The sequence below is a fragment of the Phyllobates terribilis genome, unplaced genomic scaffold, assembly GCF_046119375.1.
Source record: "Phyllobates terribilis strain yellow unplaced genomic scaffold, ASM4611937v1 Scaffold_99__1_contigs__length_5935540, whole genome shotgun sequence".
NCBI classification, from domain to species: domain Eukaryota; kingdom Metazoa; phylum Chordata; class Amphibia; order Anura; family Dendrobatidae; genus Phyllobates; species Phyllobates terribilis.
Genome location: NW_027362859.1, coordinates 4,065,290 through 4,084,817, shown reverse-complemented (window position 1 = coordinate 4,084,817; position 19,528 = coordinate 4,065,290). Strand labels below are relative to the sequence as shown.

The window sequence follows — 19,528 nt, the reverse complement described above, 5'->3', positions numbered from 1 at the left end:
TTAATGGAAATTGTAAAAGACTTTCCAAAATACAATAAGATGGATGCTTTTGATAATGCAGATATTTTTGAATCCAATACAGATAAATTCCATCTTAATAACGAACTAAACAACAAGACATTCAGAGTTTGGTTACCCTCACATATGGCAAAAAGATTACAGATCGCGCCCAGGCTAAATGATGATAATGAACTGATACATAGTACAAAAGAAGACAGACTTAGACAATTGCTATTATTTACCACAGGAGACATGCCCTCTCTTGACATTTTGCATCAATTGAGTGCGAGTATCCATGATGACCTGTTTGCTTTTTTGGTCAAATTTGAACAGGTCTATAGAATGATGATGCCTGTTGGGCCTAATGAGGAACCAACATCGATGATCAAATTGTATGTAACAAAATTCAAGTACCTAGATCCTGTTTCAACGCCATTGACTAGTGTTCAGTAGTGTTGAGCGATACCTTCCGATATCGGGAAATATCGGATCGGATTGGATCAGACCGATACCGAAAAAGTATCGGATATCGTCGATTCCGATACCGGAAACCAATGCAAGTCAATGGGACAGAAATAGAGATGAGCGTTGTTCTACTCGAACTGTTCGCCAATCTCAAATTCGAGCTGTTTTGGGCGGTGTTCGAGCCGTTCGGCGAACACGAACGATTTGAGAAAAATTCGTCTGTTCGAGGTTATGTTCGATAACTGTTCGTGCACCAAAATCATAACTGGATTTTTTCTCAGTAATGATGAAAATTAATGTTAATACGCAGTTTGAGTGTACAGCGGGGTGGGGGGAGGGGCAGGGGATGGATCTCTGCAGGAATAATGAAGATCTCCATTTTTTTTTCTCTTTCCCGCATTTACAGTGGGGAGGTGCAATCTGTCAGCCTATCAGCAGTGCACACACGGAGCGAAGTGCTTTTTTCACACAAGCAAGGGCATGTGTCATTGGCAGTGTATGTCACATGTCCTTGCCCTATAAGACCCAGCCATTTTCCCCGTCGCCACCATTTTCTCACTGCTGCAGCTGCGTGTTAGATGGCACCGCTGTTGCTGTGTGCGCTATACCTTGTTAATTTCAAGCCAATTTTCGCACAAATCTACAGATAGCTTGGGAGTAGGGAATAGTTGTGATTGCAGTCCTTTTAAGGACTAGGTTACAGCATTTCCTATGACTTTTATCAGGCAGGTCTGTGCTCTTAAATAGATAGGTTGGGAGTAAAGACTAATTGTAATTGCAGTCCTTTTCAGGACTAGGTTACATCAGTTCCTATCAGTTTTTGCCAGGCAGGTCTGTGCCAGTGCTGTGCAAGTTTTTTTCACAGCATTTGGCTGAATCTAGCAAAGCTAATCCTTTTTGGCCTATTGCAGAGTGTGTTAGTCAGTGGAGTAGCCTATCTGTGTTGCAAGATATACCACCTGTGTATAGAATACCAATTTTTTTACTGCACCTAGTGAAGTAAAATCTTTTGGGCATAGCATCATTCTATTAGTCCATCTATACTGACCTCCATCAGGTTGCAAATTGAATATAATTTTTTTCTGCATCTAGCTCTGAAAAAATATTTGGCCTTCTAGCAGTGTGTGGGACTTGTTCTATTAATCCATCTATACAGACCTCCATCAGGTTGCAAATTAAAAATAATTTTTATCTGCATCTACCTCTGAAAAAATATTTGGGCTTCTAGCTGTGTGTGGGACTTGTTCTATTAGTCCATCTATACTGACCTCCATCAGGTTGCAAACTGAATATAATTTTTTTCTGCATCTACCTCTGAAAAAATATTTGGGCTTCTAGCTGTGTGTGGGACTTGTTCTATTAATCCATCTATACTGACCTCCATCAGGTTGCAAACTGAATATATTTTTTTTCTGCATCTACCTTTGAAAAAATATTGGGCTTCTAGCTGTGTGTGGGACTTGTTCTATTAATCCATCTATACAGACCTCCATCAGGTTGCAAACTGAATATATTTTTTTCTGCATCTAGCTCTGAAAAAATATTTGGGCTTCTAGCAGTGTGTGGGACTTTCTCTATTAGTCCATCTATACTGACCTCCATCAGGTTGCAAATTCAAAATAATTTTTTGTCTGCATCTAGCTCTGAAAAAATATTTGGCCTTCTAGCAGTGTGTGGGACTTTCTCTATTAGTCCATCTATACTGACCTCCATCAGGTTGCAAATTCAAAATAATTTTTTGTCTGCATCTAGCTCTGAAAAATTATTTGGCCTTCTAGCAGTGTGTGGGACTTTCTCTATTAGTCCATCTATACTGACCTCCATCAGGTTGCAAACTGAATATAATTTTTTTCTGCATCTAGCTCTGAAAAACTATTTGGCCTTCTAGCTGTGTGTGGGACTTGTTCTATTAGTCCATCTATACTGACCTCCATCAGGTTGCAAACTGAATATAATTTTTTTCTGCATCTAGCTCTGAAAAAATATTTGGCCTTCTAGCAGTGTGTGGGACTTTCTCTATTAGTCCATCTATACTGACCTCCATCAGGTTGCAAATTAAAAATAATTTTTTGTCTGCATCTAGCTCTGAAAAACTATTTGGCCTTCTAGCAGTGTGTGGGACTTTCTCTATTAGTCCATCTATACTGACCTCCATCAGGTTGCAAACTGAATATATTTTTTTTCTGCATCTACCTCTGAAAAAATATTGGGCTTCTAGCTGTGTGTGGGACTTGTTCTATTAATCCATCTATACAGACCTCCATCAGGTTGCAAACTGAATATATTTTTTTTCTGCATCTACCTCTGAAAAAATATTTGGGCTTCTAGCTGTGTGTGGGACTTGTTCTATTAGTCCATCTATACTGACCTCCATCAGGTTGCAAATTGAATATAATTTTTTTCTGCATCTAACCCAGCCAATAGTTTTGGCCTAATACCACAGTTTGGCCACTCAGCTCTGCTCGGTTCCCATCCATTGTTTTTTTGTGCAAACAACTCCAGAGTTGTGAATTAGTTAACCACCAAAATGAGTGGAAAAAGGCCTGCTGCTGGTGGAAAGGGGAATAGGCGTGTTGGGAAGGGGAAAAAAGGTTGTGTCCGTGGGGTAGGTGTTAAAGCAACAGTAACATCTGCAGAAGAAAGACCATCTTCCAGCCAAACTAAAATGTCTACTTCTTTTAGTGGACAATGTGATAAGATCCCTTTCTTACGGCCACGCCAATCGCTACAAATTCCAGATGAGGCACAAAAGCAGCAGGTGCTTCAACGGATATCAAGTGCTCCTTTAAGTGGGCTCTCCTCCACATCAACTTCAACATCACAAATACTCCAGTCCTCAAAGGTGTCACCCCAATCGCACTTGCTTCCTCACAGCTCCCAAATCTCCAGCTGCCCGTCTGAGTATGAGGTAGAACAGATGGTTGAGTCTGCAGAGCTGTTTACTCATACTATAGCCTGGGAATCAGAGGTCGACTCCAGCGCTTCTGTGAATCCAGACGAGGAAATAATCTGCACTGATGCCCAGAATCTTTATGAGTCGGATCCAGGACCAGACGCAGAAGGTTCTGACCATAATGTAGACCCTCATTGCCAAACTGTAACTCCTGTTGGTGGAGACAATGAGGAAGACGATGATGAGACTCAAATACCTGATTGGAGCGACAACTTTAGTTTTTTGTCAGGGCAGGAACAGGTTGGCTCTGAGGACGACGGGTGTGATAACGCACAGGGTGATGATGATGAGGTTGGAGATCCCACTTACTGTCAACCCACAGTCAGCCAAGAGATGAGGTCAGCAGAGGAGGTGGAGGAAGATGCTAGTGACGACGAGGTCAGGTTGCGCCTTCCTGGACAGAGACGTAGTACTGGAAGCACGTCAACAACTGCATCCTCAAACACAACTCTGCCTCTCACCACAAGTCGTGGTGGCTCTTCAGGTCGCATGGGTGCTAAGCCTTGCATAGCCTGGGTATTTTTTCAGATCGATAAAGATGACCCAACTCGTGTTATCTGTAACATTTGTCAGCAAAAGCTAAGTAGAGGCCAAAAAATACATAGTTTGAGTACTTCATGCATGAACCGGCACATGGACATGAAGCATAAGTTGCAGTGGGAAGCTCAGTGTGCTACAATGCGGCCTAGCCGGCCGGGCCAACCACCGTCTGCCATATCTTGTGCATCCGCGGCCTCTTCATCCTCTGTGACTGGGGGGACAGCAGTCACACCTGTTTTGGGGCGCAGACCTGCCACCTCTTTACCCGCAACAGCCAGCGTGATTGGCAGGTCATCATTTTCTTTGGAGGTGGTAACACCAGCTGGTGTTGAGCGCTGTCCGACATCGATAGCACCACCTTTGGATCAAGGCAACCTAACATGTCCGCCTGCATCTTCCTCACAGACCGGCAGTTTGCCGGGGACACCCTTATCAACCCCGTCTAAGCACAATAGCCAGCCCTCGGTCCCTCAGATGTGGACAAGTAAAAGACCATTTCCTCCTAGCCATGAGAAAGCTAAGAGGTTGAATTTCACCATCTGCAAGCTCTTGGCTACAGAAATGCTGCCTTTCCGCCTGGTGGACACAGAGGATTTTCGAGACCTTATGTCCGTCGCAGTGCCCCAGTACCAGATGCCCAGTCGGCACTACTTCTCAAAGAAAGGTGTGCCTGCGCTCCACCAGCATGTCGCACACAACATCACCGCTTCTTTGAGAAACTCTGTGTGTGACAGGGTGCATTTCACCACAGACACTTGGACGAGTAGGCATGGACAGGGGCGTTACATGTCACTGACTGGGCACTGGGTAACTATGGTGACAGCAGGACAAGGGGCTGCTGTCCAAGTCTTGCCGTCCCCACGAGTTGTGCGTCAATTCTCTTTATGTCAAAGTTCCTCCACTGCTTCTGCCTCCTCAACCTCCTCTCGGTCTTCCACCTGCACCCAAAGCCTGTCTGGTCATGCCACAAGCTTTCTAACTGCGCAGAAGGGATCCTGCACACCTCCTTACTATGCTGGCAGTAGGGCTCAACGTCATCAGGCGGTTTTTACTTTGAAATGTCTGGGAAATGTGAGTCACACAGCTGAGGAGTTGTGGTCAGCTCTGGAGAACCAATTTCATGAATGGTTGTCTCCACTGGACCTGAAACCAGGGAAGGCCGTGTGCGACAATGCTGCAAACCTGGGTGCGGCCCTTCGCCGGGGCAATGTCACACACGTGCCTTGTATGGCTCACGTGTTGAACCTGGTTGTCCAGCAATTTTTAGCCCACTATCCCAGACTAGATGGCCTTCTGCAGAGGGCACGGTCGCTGTGTGCTCACTTCCGCCGTTCGCATCCCGCAGCTCAGCGACTTACATCTCTACAGAAGTCATTGGGCCTGCCACTTCACCGGCTAAAATGCGATGTGCCTACCCGGTGGAATTCAACTCTGCACATGTTGCAGCGACTGTGGCAGCACCGACAAGCCCTGGTGCAATACGTTCTGACGTATAGCCTGGGCCAACGAGATCCAGAGGTGGGGCAAATCACGCTGGAGGAGTGGTCTCAGATCAGGGACCTATGCACCCTTCTGCACAGTTTTGAAATGGCGACGAAGATGTTTAGTGCTGACGATGCCATTATCAGCATGACTATTCCGGTGATTTACATGCTGGAGCACATGTTAAACAGAATTCGGAGTCAGGTGGTGGCACAAGAGGAGGTGGAGGAAGTAGAGGAGGAGGAGTTGTATGCGGAAGGGCTAACATCTGCAAGGTCCAGACGGTCGGCAGCACCAAGGCGGCAGGCATGTGAGGGTGGGGGAGATGGTTTTACCAGGGCGCATGGTAGCAGCCAAACTAGTGAGGAAGGTGCAGGAGCCCAGGAAGAAGTGGAGGACGAACTGATGGAAGACTCATCAGATGAGGGAGACCTTGATCACATTTCTGTTGTGCGAGGTTGGGGGGAGAGGACAGAGGAAGGAAGCATGATTGTTACCTCGCCACCAACACAACAGGGACTTGGTGCTCCTGGATGCGCAACACACATGAGTGCCTTCTTGCTGCACTACCTGCAACATGACCCTCGAATTGTGAGAATTAGAAATAATCCTGACTACTGGGTTGCCACACTGTTAGATCCCCGGTACAAAAGTAAATTTGCCGAAATTATTCCTGCCATAGAAAGGGATGCACGCATGCAGGAGTATCAGCAGAGACTGTTGCAGAATCTTACATGTGCTTTTCCACAAAACACCAGTGGTGCACGTAGTGAATCTCACAGTTCCAACTTGCCAACCGTGGGACCGTCAAGTGTTCAGCACTCAAACCGTAACAGAACCACAGTATCTGCTGGTAACATCAATTTTGCGGAATCATTTCACCACTTTTTTAGCCCATCCTTTGCAAGGCCACAGGAGACAAGAAGTCTGACACATAGTCAACGCCTAGAGACGATGGTACAGGAGTATCTCCAAGTAAACATTGAAGCCATGACTGTGTCACTGGACCCTTGCTCTTTTTGGGCTTACAATCTGGATAAATGGCCAGAGCTAGCCACTTACGCCTTGGAGATCTTGTCATGCCCCGCAGCCAGCGTTCTGTCTGAACGTGTGTTTAAAGCCCATAGACTTTTATTCAGCAAACTCACAGGTAAAATAGAAAGTCCTCCGGTTAGCAGCCGGTTTAACACAAGTCCATAAACAATGGTTGCCGGGGGCAACGGCCACGCCAGGCTGCTCAGAGCCTGACGGATGCAGAGCCTTCCCAGGCATGGGTTCAGCTACTCACAGGCCCGCCGAGATTTCCTGCTATCCTCCTAGCAGGTCCCAACACTGAACAACACTAACCCTTAATGCAGGGTTTTTAAAGGACCTGTGGCAAGAGCCACTGGAAAACCCGGGTTGGAGGGAGGATGCCGCCCCACTGGCTTCCTGTAGCCTCCTCCAAGAAATGAAGGCCCTGCCGGGTTTTACATAATCTGCCTTAGCCAGATAGCCTATCAAAAAACCTGGCACTCAAAGAGCTAAGTGAAGTTATGGAGTTTTTAATAAGGTGAGTACAATATTATAAACAGACGTTTCGGTCCCTCAGGACCTTCATCAGTGTACAGAGTGGAGGTCATGTAGGTGGACAAATTCCACTGCGGTGACTGAAATAGAAGCTGGAATAAAGAAGCTGTAATATCCAAAAGATATGGAAAATCTTGTAATGGAGACTGTAGTCTCCTGTCCTGTGGAAAGTCCTCTAGAGACGCGGAGTCCACCGCTTGTCAGTAGTAGATGTAGACTACATCTCCTACTGACAAGCGGTGGACTCCGCGTCTCTAGAGGACTTTCCACAGGACAGGAGACTACAGTCTCCATTACAAGATTTTCCATATCTTTTGGATATTACAGCTTCTTTATTCCAGCTTCTATTTCAGTCACCGCAGTGGAATTTGTCCACCTACATGACCTCCACTCTGTACACTGATGAAGGTCCTGAGGGACCGAAACGTCTGTTTATAATATTGTACTCACCTTATTAAAAACTCCATAACTTCACTTAGCTCTTTGAGTGCCGGGTTTTTTGATAGACTTGATTCTGGTTTGGTACCTTACCCGTGCACCAAAAAAACAATCAGGAGGTGCGATAGTTTTTGTATATTTTAGCCAGATAGCCTGACCAGGTCAATGCTCATCTTCATTCCTGCATTGCAGCCGCAACTGTGTCTGTGACTGCAATGCACTCCAACAGGTTTAATAGGTCTCTGTACACATTCTGGGGGATATATAACGTCCCTCGTATACGACCCCAGTCACTGCCTCACACATACTAGAAAAACTATAAGTAGGCATTGGTTGGCAAGCAATGCTCCCTTAATAGAAGTAGTGAAGCTTTAAACAGTACTATTCTAATGGAAAAATGGGTCTATTCAAAAAGGGGCCGCAGCTAAATTTTGGAAACAGTGGGGGGATTGGGTTAAATGCTCAAGTGTTGTGTTGGATGAGTTGGTCAGAGACATAATATTTAACATGCTAGTTCTTTAATAGCAACATAATAGGACGGATAGAATGTTGTGAAATTCATGATACATTTGGTATTTCTGCATCAAGGAGGGACGATAGTCATATGCAAAATCAGATGGGTAAGGGATGAAAAGGGGGGGTTCTGGTGGGGAGGGTTGGGGGTGTTTTTTTAAATCCTGTAAATATGATGTTTTATTATATGTTATATTTTCTGTATCAAACAGTCTGTAAGATTTGTATCAAACCTCCGATGCCGGCGCCATTCCAGCGGTGTCGGCACGTGCGTTCCCGGGGCTCATGTGAGGTTGTTACGTCGTGTGAGCCCAGTAACTGCTGGAATCACTGTCTCCACGTTCAGAAAAATCGAACATCATGAGGAAATCTGAGAGCAGCTGCAGCCCTGGCTTCCTGTTGATGTTCAATATGTCCGAAGGTGGTGGCAGTGAAGTCAGCACTGACTGGGCGCAGGGCTCATGTGATGTAACAACCCTGGGAATGTGAGTCCCAGCACCGCTGGAACGGAGCTGGCATGGGAGCTGAGTATCAGTGCTTTTATTTTAGCTAGGCCAAACATGAGGAATGACACCTGTTGTTCTAGTAGTGAACAACCCCTTTAAGATTGTACAATTTTCAGTTAAAACATTTTCAACATTCTGGACATGAAAAAGGCTTCTCCCTTGTGTTACTTTTCTAAAGTTTATTAAGAGTTTATTTTCAAGGAAAACATTTCCCACATTAAGAATATAAAAAGGCTTCTATCCTGTGTGACTGCTCTGGTGACTAAGAAGAGATGATTTCTTCACAAAACATTTCCCACATTGTGAACATGAAAAAGGCTTCTCCACTGTGTGAGTTCTCTGATGTATAACAACAGCTGATTTCTGGTTAAAACATTTCCCACATTATGAACATGAAAAAGGCTTCTCCCCTATGTGAGTTCTCTGGTGTATAGCAACAGCTGATTTCTGGTTAAAACATTTCCCACATTCTGAACATGAAAAAGGCTTCTCCCCTGTGTGAGTTCTCTGATGTCTGATAAAAGTTGATAACTGTGTAAAACATTTTCCACATTCTGAACAAGAAAAAGGCTTCTCCCTTGTGTGAGTTCTCTGGTGTATAACAACAGATGATTTCTGGTTAAAATATTTCCCACAGTCTGAACATGAAAAAGGCTTCTCCCCTGTGTGAATTATCTGATGTCTGATAAAATTAGTCATGTGTGGAAAACATTTTCCACATTCTGAACATGAAAAAGGCTTCTCCCCTGTGTGAATTCTTTGATGTCTGTTAAAACTAGTCATGTGTGTAAAACATTTCCCACATTCTGAGCATGAGAAAGGCTTCTCCCCTGTGTGAATTCTCTGATGTCTGATAAAAGTTGATATCTGTGTAAAACATTTTCCACATTCAGAACAGGAAAAAGGCTTCTCCCCTGTGTGAATTCTCTGATGTTTGATAAAACTAGTCATATGTGGAAAACATTTCCCACATTCTGAACATAAAAAAGGCTTCTCCCCTGTGTGAATTCTCTGATGTCTGATAAAACTAATCATATGTGGAAAACATTTCCCACATTCTGAACAGGAAAAAGGCTTCTCCCCTGTGTGAGTTCTCTGGTGTATAACAAGAGTTGATTTCTGGTTAAAACATTTCCCACATTCTGAACAGGAAAAAGGCTTCTCCCCTGTGTGGGTTCTCTGGTGAATAACAAGATTGGATTTCCTGCTAAAATATTTGCCACATTTGGAACAAGAAAATCTATTCTCTATCGTATGAATTTTTTGCTGTATAGGAAAAGACTTTTCGTGGGGAAAACTATTACCACATTCTGTATGTGAAAATGGCGTCTTTGCTTTAGGAGCAGTTTGTTTTTTAGTGCTTATTTTGTGACTATGATTTTCCTTAGTAGTCGGTAATGAATCAGAAGACAGGACGTGTTTCAAAGGATCAGATGACAGATCTTTGCTGTGAAGGGATGATGGTATATCTGGAGTAATGTCATTCACTTGAATTGTATCCTGTGTGATCTCAAGATCATCTGATTTAAAAATTGAAGATGTCAGCTGTCCCTCTGATCTCCTGGTACAGTCATCTGCTATGATAAAAATCAATTATTATTTTTCAATAAAATATCCTTGAATTTTATAATTTTTAACATTTCTACTTAAACTCTCTGTAAAAATATGATTTACTCAGCAAGACAATGACAGTTCACAGTCTAATAAAAAACCTCATAAGATGAACCTGTTATGTTGGGGAAAATAATACCAATAAAAACTTCCACTCATCCCGCAAAGAACAAGCCCCCACTCAGGTCCATCATCTGTCAGTGGAAAAACGGAGGTTTCCTCATTATTAGTGTCTCAAAGGCTCTTGAAGAGCAACATGGCTTCCATAAACCAATCCAGCAATATCCGCTCTCCCAAAGTCAAATCTCCCCCTCACTTCTGAGCCTTGCAGTGTGTCCAAACCACATTTATCATCCATGTATTTGGCATTACTATAGTGAGAAGAACCCACTTAATTTTCAGAGTGTGTCTCCTGGAGCACAATCTGGGCACTATGTGTTGGGTAACAAAATGGCAAATGCACAATTTTCACTCTCCAACATCCACTGCGTGCTAATTTCCGAAAAGTACCTGTAGAGTCAAAATATTCCCTACTTCTAAAGATTAATTCATTCAGGGTTATAATTTACAAAATGGAGTCACTTTTTGGGGATTTCTACAGCTCTAGTTTTCTGCCTTTTGTCATATTAAGGGCTTCTGCGAATGGTGTGTCCCATCTCCTCTGGGATCTGCTCCCCCGATGTCTCCTTCTGTCACCAGGAGCCGCCTTATTCATTCTACAAGAGGCGCTGGTGATGGAGGAGACGTCAGAACCAGAAGCTCTGGGCCACGCAGGCTCTGTCCAGCCACTAAGATTAGGGTTAACAACAAAGTTCCGCACTTGGAATCCTGAAAATTGTTACTGGTTATTAAACTCAATTCACATTGACACACCTACTCCTCTCAAATGGGACACAAGTCCCTCGAGAAAAGAAAACGAGTATTTAAACCTTAAAAAATCAAAATTTTATTAAGACAGCATTAAAACATGGTAAAACAAATCACAGTGCTTCACATATAAGAACGGGCTTATATATATATATACACAACCACTGTTGCTATGGATATGGAGTTGCAAATTTGCAGTATACTACTCACAAATGCGACCATATTGCTTGTTCAAAGATATAAGTGAAATTAAACATAGTAGTGCCAAAAAAATTATCTATCTTTGTAAAGCCATGGTCGCTAGTGGAAGGAATGTTCTAAAATATTGTGCAAAAAGATGCAGGAAAAAGCCCATAAGCAGGGAGCTCTCTGAGGAAAGATATTTGAAACGTACGTCGGGGCGACAGACGGGCTCTAGCGTCAATATACAGATTCAGGTAATTACATTTAGTATTTCCCTGTTGGCGTGACCTAATTAGGTTTTTCCACTGTTGTCTATGTTTTGATGCTTATGGGCTTTTTCCTGCATCTTTTTGCACAATATTTTATAACATTCCTTCCACTAGCGACCATGGCTTTACAAAGATAGATAATTTTTTTGGCACTACTATGTTTAATTTCACTTATATCTTTGAACAAGCAATATGGTCGCATTTGTGAGTAGTATACTGCAAATTTGCAACTCCATATCCATAGCAACAGTGGTTGTGTATATATATATAAGCCCGTTCTTATATGTGAAGCACTGTGATTTGTTTTACCATGTTTTAATGCTGTCTTAATAAAATTTTGATTTTTTAAGGTTTAAATACTCGTTTTCTTTTCTCGAGGGACTTGTGTCCCATTTGAGAGGAGTAGGTGTGTCACTAAGATTAGGGTGCCTGGGACCTTTAGTACCATCCAGTCTGGCAGTATGGGTGTGTGTGCTGTCCAGCTGGAGTAATCTGCTCCCTGCTTCAGCCAACTGGAAAGCACCGCACCCTACTAAAGCTGGAAGCATATTGCCGGAAGCTGCCAGATACAGCCTTGTTCTCCTCTGGTTCAGTCCTCTGTGCTCAGCTCCCGGCTTGTGTATTTGTTTCCTGTTGTGACCTCGGCCCGTTTACTGACTACTTTTGTGTCTTCTGATTTTGTATTTTCTCTGCTCTCCAGGTTCTGACCCGGCTACCTGACTATTCTTCTTCACATCTCACACTACAGAACATCAGGTAACACCGTGGCCCAAGCCTACGGGTCTCTGTGTAAGTCCAGATACAGAGAAAACGGAGTAGATAGTGCTAAGCCTGTTCATGGTGACCATCTTTTGAGCTGCCAGGTGACCATGAACAGTGTCCCCAATATATTGTGTCTGCAAACTATTCCAGCAAGATCTGCATTCAAATAGCTAAATGGCGCTCCTTCCCTTCTTAACCTGCCATGTGCCCAGATAGTAGGATACAACCGTATACAGGGTATTGTTGGATTCAAGAAAAGGTGGAAAATAATTTGTAAGGTCCATCTGTTTCCTATTATCCTTTGTGAAGAATTCCAAAGATATCACCAAATAATGTGACACACGTAAGATTTAAAAAATGGGCACTGATAGGAACACAAAACTGGCTGCGGGAAGTGGATTAACCAGAGTATTTTGGGAACTAACCACTGTAGTCAAAAACTGTGACTATAGACCATAACATCTACTGAAATGATAAAACTCAACAGTCTCCATCAGTAAGTAGTGAGTAACGAGTGGTGAAACCTCTCTGGGGTAATTGGAGTATGGGGCTCGGGGGCTCTTGGGAATCTAAACTATCGTAAGGGACAATATTTTCTGTCAGATGAGTTTCAAGAAGAAATATTAGACGTTCAAAGAGAACTTTTTTATAATAGTGCAGAGCTGAGGTGTCTTAAATTTAGCTTAGAGATATATCGTGGCACAGGTGTAATGTATTTATGCAGTCTATCGCAATACTATTTGAAGTTAGTCGGTTTTAGGCTGGGTGCCAACGTAGTGTTTTTCAAGCGTTTATGCTGCGGAATTTCCGCAGCATAAACGCTTGTGAAACGCTAGGTAATCCGCACCCCATGGTCCCCAAGGGGATTCCGCATGTTCTATGCACATGCTGCGGATTTTTCCGCAGTGTTTATGCTGCGTACAAAAATCCGCAGCATGTCATTTAATTTTGCGGAAGCGCAGCGGAACTCCTGCCATTGACTTGCATTGAGACGCATAGAAACCGCGACTGTACATTTGTACAAGCGGCTTCAATGCGTCTCTATGTGCGGATGGTACCCAGTTCTGGAGGAGAGAAGACTCTCATCCAGACCTGGGTACCATTGTACCTGTAAAAAAAGAATAAAATAACAAATAAAGTTTATACTCACCTTTCCGAAGGCTTTTCTCTGAATGCCGGCATCGCTTGAGGACCTGCGGTGACGTCACAGTCATGTGACCGCAGGCCCTTCACCGCTCTGTCTCGCGATATGCCGGCATCCAGGAACCAGTCAGGAACGAGCACTGCAGCCACGCCGGGGCATCGGGGGGGTGTATAGCTTTATTTGTTTTAATTTTTACGGTTCACACTGTATAAATCCATGCTGTTTGCATGGATTTATACACTGTGACCTAGTTGTCAAGCACTTTCCAAGTGATGCTAATCGCCTGGAAAGCGCTTGTCAATCTGCATGCGGAAACGCATGTGAACCCGCATGTGGATCCGCATGTATTCTGCAGGAAAAACCCATGCACAATCTGCATGTACAATCTGCATGCGTTTTTTCTGCCAGGGAGATGCAGAAATGCTGCAGAAATTTTCTGCTTCATTTCTGCATCGTGGGCACATAGGCTAAAAATAAATTGAAAAGTCAGGATAAAGGGAAACTCTGTTGTTATTGGACAGAAATTCACACTTGTCCCTCACCGCAGATTTAATGCTGTCGATAATAAAAGCAAAGTTTGGTCAGAAAGACTGGACTTCGTCTTGTAGGGACCATATGAGGACATTCAGCAGCACAGAAAGGACTTTCAATGCCCAAAGTCATTTTAACAGTTTTGTTTTTGGAAGAGGAGAATGTTTTGATCTAGCGGCAAAATGAATGATCACACGATTGTGATACGGCCGGACTACACCACCGATAAAGCAGCCACAGCCGGTGACTGAGAAGAATCTGTGACTTCTCAGCATTTAGTGGTTCCTACTCACCTGGGTAGTCATATGTAGGAATCTCCTCTTTACACCGCTCATCGCCCCTTACATATGTCTCTGTAGTATTAATATGGGTGAGATCTTCACCCTGAAACAAATATTATAAAAGTCACAGACAGATGGAGAAGTCACATCTATGATCAGCTCTAATCCTGCCATCTCCACCGTTCTCATTACACAAGTATAAAACATATAATACTGGTGGATAAAACAAGACTGAACACAAGACCTTCGCAGCCGTCTACACATCATAGGGGGGATCTCATGACACCTTCTCTCCATCTACCTGATGATCCTGAGGAACATTGGGATCTTCTTGTTTACAGTCCTGTGGAAGAAGAGGACGGGGACATCTCTCCAGTGTTGTCCTCTTACTGGATAGATCTGGAGGAAACACATACAGGGACTGAATTTATTCTTTACATATAGATAATTATAGGCCGTGTGTATTTAGTCCTGTCTATTACCTGGTGATGTGAGGGGCTGGGGAACCTCCATCATGATGTCCTTGTACAGATCTTTGTGTCCTTCTAAATACTTCCACTCCTCCATGGAGAAATAGACAGCGACATCCTGACATCTTATAGGAACCTGACACATACAATGATACCGTCATCTCCCCGATCCTTTCATAGCGTTACTGTATAATGTCCCAGCATTCCCAGCAATGTCACCTCTCCAGTCAGCAGCTCAATCATCTTGTAGGCGAGTTCTACGATCTTCTGGTCATTGATGTCCTCATGTATCAGAGGGTGAGGAGGAGGCCCCGTGATTGGGCTCAGGGGTCTTCCCCATCCCTCAGACACAGGGTCCTGACAGCGCTCACTAGAGGTCTTCTTCACTACTGTGTAATCCTGGTTATGGAGAGACACATTAATACATCTCACTACAGACATTTCCAGAGTCCTCACCTCTCCAGTTCTGTCCATCTGTTATTCCCATAGATAAGAATGATGTAATGTGACGTCATCAGAATCTCTCACCTCTCCAGTTATCCGGAAGAGGATCTCTAGGGTGAGGTGTAATATCCTCTCCGCCATCTTGTCTCTGTCCATATCCATCTTTGATGGGTCCATAAGGAAAATTCTCTTATATAGAAGATCTTCACAGAGAGGATCTGATATTGTAGAGACCTGAATGAGAAGATGATGAGCCGATGTAACGTCATAAAAATCCTGTGTAATAATACAATTACTGGAGATAATAAGGGGAAACATATGAGGAGATTTATTATTTTACAGTATTTAGTTTTCTTCTTTACACCTAGTAATAAAACCTATATATTTTTGGCCACAGACAACAAGCAGTTTCTTCCTCGGAGTCGGAAGCTGAATATGTTTCTCACAAGATGGTTATCTGATGGTTTTATGAGATGGATGTTTGTTCTTGGCCCCGACCCTTTCACAACTCCTGTCTCCTGGTTTAATCTCAAGAGAAACACATAACGAGAACCTGGCTTACACCTCTGGGTTTTCATTGATAAATGTCCACCATGTAAATATGCCGAACACAAGAAATAGATTTAATCACATTAAATAAAACATTTCATTACACAATGTATCACCTGCAGCAGTGAATTTATGGTATATTGTATTCAGTGTCTGGGATGTAAGGTCAGATATGTCGGCTGCTCCTCCCGTAAATAAGGCAGAGAATTAATGAGCACATAGGAGACCCCACTAATCCCGCGGCCATTAACCCTTCCAATGTTTCCACACATTTCCTAAGAGAACACAATGGGGACTGAAAGAACTTTCAGTTTTGTGGCAGTGAAAGGGTAAATCGTTCAGATGTCGGGGAGATGGCAGAGGAGCATTGCTGAACCGTGAAGCTTCCTGGACACTGAGGGTAAATCCATCGCACTGGAGGGTATAAAGAGAAGGACGGATCTGATCTTACATTACCAGACCGGTGAAGGGGCCATATTGTGATGACTGTAAGATGATTGTGTTTCTTCATTGTCTTTCTTTGTATCACATCTATTACATCTATTAATGCCGCCATTCATCCTGTGCACAGGAGCGGCTGCTCCGGAGACATTTATATCCTGCTCGGGTTTCATTCTTACCTTCGGTTCTGGGTAAGAAGTATCACTCCGAAACGCGTCACCTCCACCTTAATCCTCTCTGGATTCTTTCCTCCAATGTTCTGATGACGTCCCATCATTATTGTGACATAAGGTTATAAAATGAAGGAATAAAAGTTTTATGTTATTTGAGGTCCTGGATCGTCCTCTATGTGTGGACGGTTATCACTACTATCTACATTACTGTGCTGGAGCTACGAGAGGAATAATGGCGTTGTGTGAGGACTTCTCTGGGCTTCTGTCCTTCATCCTGCAGCTGTCTGAATGGATCTAATGTGGACGGGAACCAGCTAAGCCGCATTCTGTCCACAGCTGTTACCTCACTGTTCACACCACACAGAGACCTCAAAAGAGCCTCCGTGCTGAAGGGGTTAATGCCCCCTGCGCCCAGTAATGGGGTCTCCACATACCTCCACCTGCAGAGCCACCACCACATATATGGCTGCTCTGTGCGCACAGGACCTGTGATGAGGTCACAGGAGGGGAGGAGTCAGGGGTCACATGATCAGGGGCCTCAGTGGATGCACAGTGTGAACTGTGCGGCTCCTGTACAGTGATATCCGGAGTGAAGACGCTACATGGAGACGTCTCCGCAGTCAGTGACATTTCCGGCATTATTTGCCCCTCACTACTGGCACAATTACCCCACGCCGCCTTTTCTACAGTTTTATGTGAGGAATGTAACGTGGGATTTTCCTGCTTGGAGACAAATAGACGACACATGAGGTGATTATCACCAGTTACCGGACGTCTACTATATGGCGGCATAAGATTGTGCTATCCACTTCATACCAGGAGCTAAAAGGCCGAAATCTCGTATGTTTAACTCCTTCCATGGAGGGCAGCCTTGATAGACTATATTCAGAGTCCGGCTGAGAGTTCACTCACATCAGCGGATTATAAATCGCTCCGATGTCCATCCTGAATAATTGGACGAGTGTCATGGGGTCCCCCTATTTTTTTGTAACCAGCAAAGGTAAAGCAGACAGCTGAGAGCTGATATCAAGTTGGGAAGGTCCCTGGTTATTGGGCCCTCCCCAGTCTAAAAATACCAGCCCATAGCCGCCCCAGAAGTGGCACATCACATGAGATGCACCAATTATGGCTTTTTGCCTTTGCTCTTCCCAATTGCCCAGATGCATTGACAATTGGTGTAAAGTATCGTGGAGTTAATGTCAGCTGTGGTTTGTCAAAAATCACAGCGGGCATCAAACCCTGGTGATAGTAATGGAGATGTGTCTATCAGACAAACCCATTACTGACCCAGTAATCAAAAATAAAAACACCCACGAAAAAATACTTAATTTGAATAAACACTCCCCAACACTTTTCCTGGTTCGCTAATTTATTAACCCCCCCCCCCCCCAAAAAAAAGCATGCAGGTCCAACGTAGTCCACCGAATCTGACGATGATGGGCATTCCCACCATATATGTAACACAGACCCGTCTGCACCACCACACCGCCAGCACAAGTCCGAAAATGCTACGAACCATAGTGCGACAATGGTGCCATCTAGATAAAATCTTATAGTTTTTCTCCTGGGCACGGCAAGTAATAGATAATTTGTGGGAGAGTATGAATGTTTTTTGCCTATCCTTCTCTGAAATTTGATTACCCAATTCCTTCTCCCAACCTCAGTAAAGGGTAGAGGGTCATTGCTGGTGTCCATTTGTGTTGCTTTGTGTATGCAAGATAGAAGTTTAGTACAAGGACCTACTTGAGTGGTTAACGGGTCAAACGGAGTGAGTTCATCCTTTATACTAGAAATATGTGAGAATTTCTAAATGACCTGAGCTGGAAATAAGCCAGGCAGGATAAACACCTAATTGGAAAGGAGCCACAAAGTTCTATAACGGAAGGAAAAGAGCCTGATCCCATGAGAACGTGTCTCAATCTAATCCCATCAGATCAGTCCCAGATTAGAAATGAGTCCGTACCTGGAGCAGAGGGAAAATCTGGGTTGCCAACAAGGGCGTTAATGGACCCAACCTACGTGGTATAGATGAAAAGATTAAGACTTGATCCCATGTTTTCAAAAAGTGTTGAATGGGTATTGGCAATTGTTTAGTTTGTACATGTATTTAGTCAATCCAAGGTAGAGATGTGAGTATCCAGGGATAGACGTCCCCTTCCAGTTTCACCCATTGCTTATGTTCCACAGACGTGAACCAGTCCACTGCTCTCATAAGAATCAAAGATTGATGGTAATTTTTTTAGGTCAGGCATACTAGTACCCCCCTTTATTTTTGGAACGTCACAATATTTTAAAACGTATCCTAGACCTCGACGTTCCCCATACTGCCTAATAGCGTTGTCGAGATGGGAGAAAAAGGTCTGAGGAACGCAGACAGGAACGATCTGGAATATATAAAGAAGTTTTGGCAAAATGTCCATTTTATCACATAAATACAACCAAACCAGGACAAGGGTTTGAATTTATAATTCATTACATTTTGAAGAGTTTGTTCAAGGACTGTGATATAATTTAAACTATACAGATCATCCATGTTGCCTGGAATTTGTGTACTGGGGTACTTAGGTGTGTCTTTCTGCCACTTAAAGGCAAAGTTAAAAATTAGCTGTTGTGTTATGTTATTGCTTCCATAACAAATAAGAAATTCCAGTACATAGTGTTGAACGCCTTTTCAGCGTCCACAGAAACAAGGCACATTGGGATCCCCTGTTTTTTTGCACGTGAAACTAACAATGTTTTATTTTTATTATCACGAGCTTCTCTGCCCTTAATGAAGCCAACCTGATCGTTGCTAACAATTGAGGGTAGATAGTGGGAGAGCCGTGTTGCAATCATTTTAGAGAATATTTTGACGTCTACATTAATGATATTGGATGAATATTAGGGCAGGTATTTGATTATGTTCCAGGATTTGATAAAACCATTATATGAGCCTCAAGTGATTGAGGGCAAAGGGGGAGTCTTCTGAGATATTATTGAGCACTAATGGTAATAACTGGGGGGAAAACATCTTATAAAATCTATTATTGAATCCATCTGCCCCAGGGGTCTTCCCGATAGGGAATGATTTATTGGCCTCTCCTGTCTCTTGTTCAGTGAAAGCTTTTACATAAGATCACAAAGTCTTGATTCCATATATAAAGGGAATATCTTTTACCAACTAACACAAAAAACCCTTTTATCTATTTATTATGAAAGATAATCTTTAATAGTCAAATATGACAAATATAACATACATAAAGTGCCCGTAAAGTGCCCATAAAAAGTGACCTAGTGCAGGCAGAAATATACATTCATCATAATTGATTTTTCCTATTTTCACACCTTCTTACTGAAG

The 19,528-nt window shown here is 43.4% G+C and overlaps 1 protein-coding gene across 1 annotated transcript; it reads right to left on the bottom strand.

The window, feature by feature from the left end:
* Positions 1-7,650: 7,650 nt before the first annotated feature.
* Positions 7,651-16,688, bottom strand: LOC141198709 (uncharacterized). The gene is made up of 7 exons (XM_073663126.1): positions 16,198-16,688; positions 15,113-15,262; positions 14,804-14,983; positions 14,597-14,720; positions 14,416-14,513; positions 14,127-14,217; positions 7,651-10,043 (listed from the first exon to the last, which is right to left on the bottom strand). The coding sequence occupies exons 2-7, from the start codon at positions 15,203-15,205 to the stop codon at positions 8,851-8,853; spliced, it is 1,779 nt and encodes a 592-aa protein (XP_073519227.1). The 5' UTR covers positions 15,206-15,262; positions 16,198-16,688; the 3' UTR covers positions 7,651-8,850.
* Positions 16,689-19,528: the final 2,840 nt, after the last annotated feature.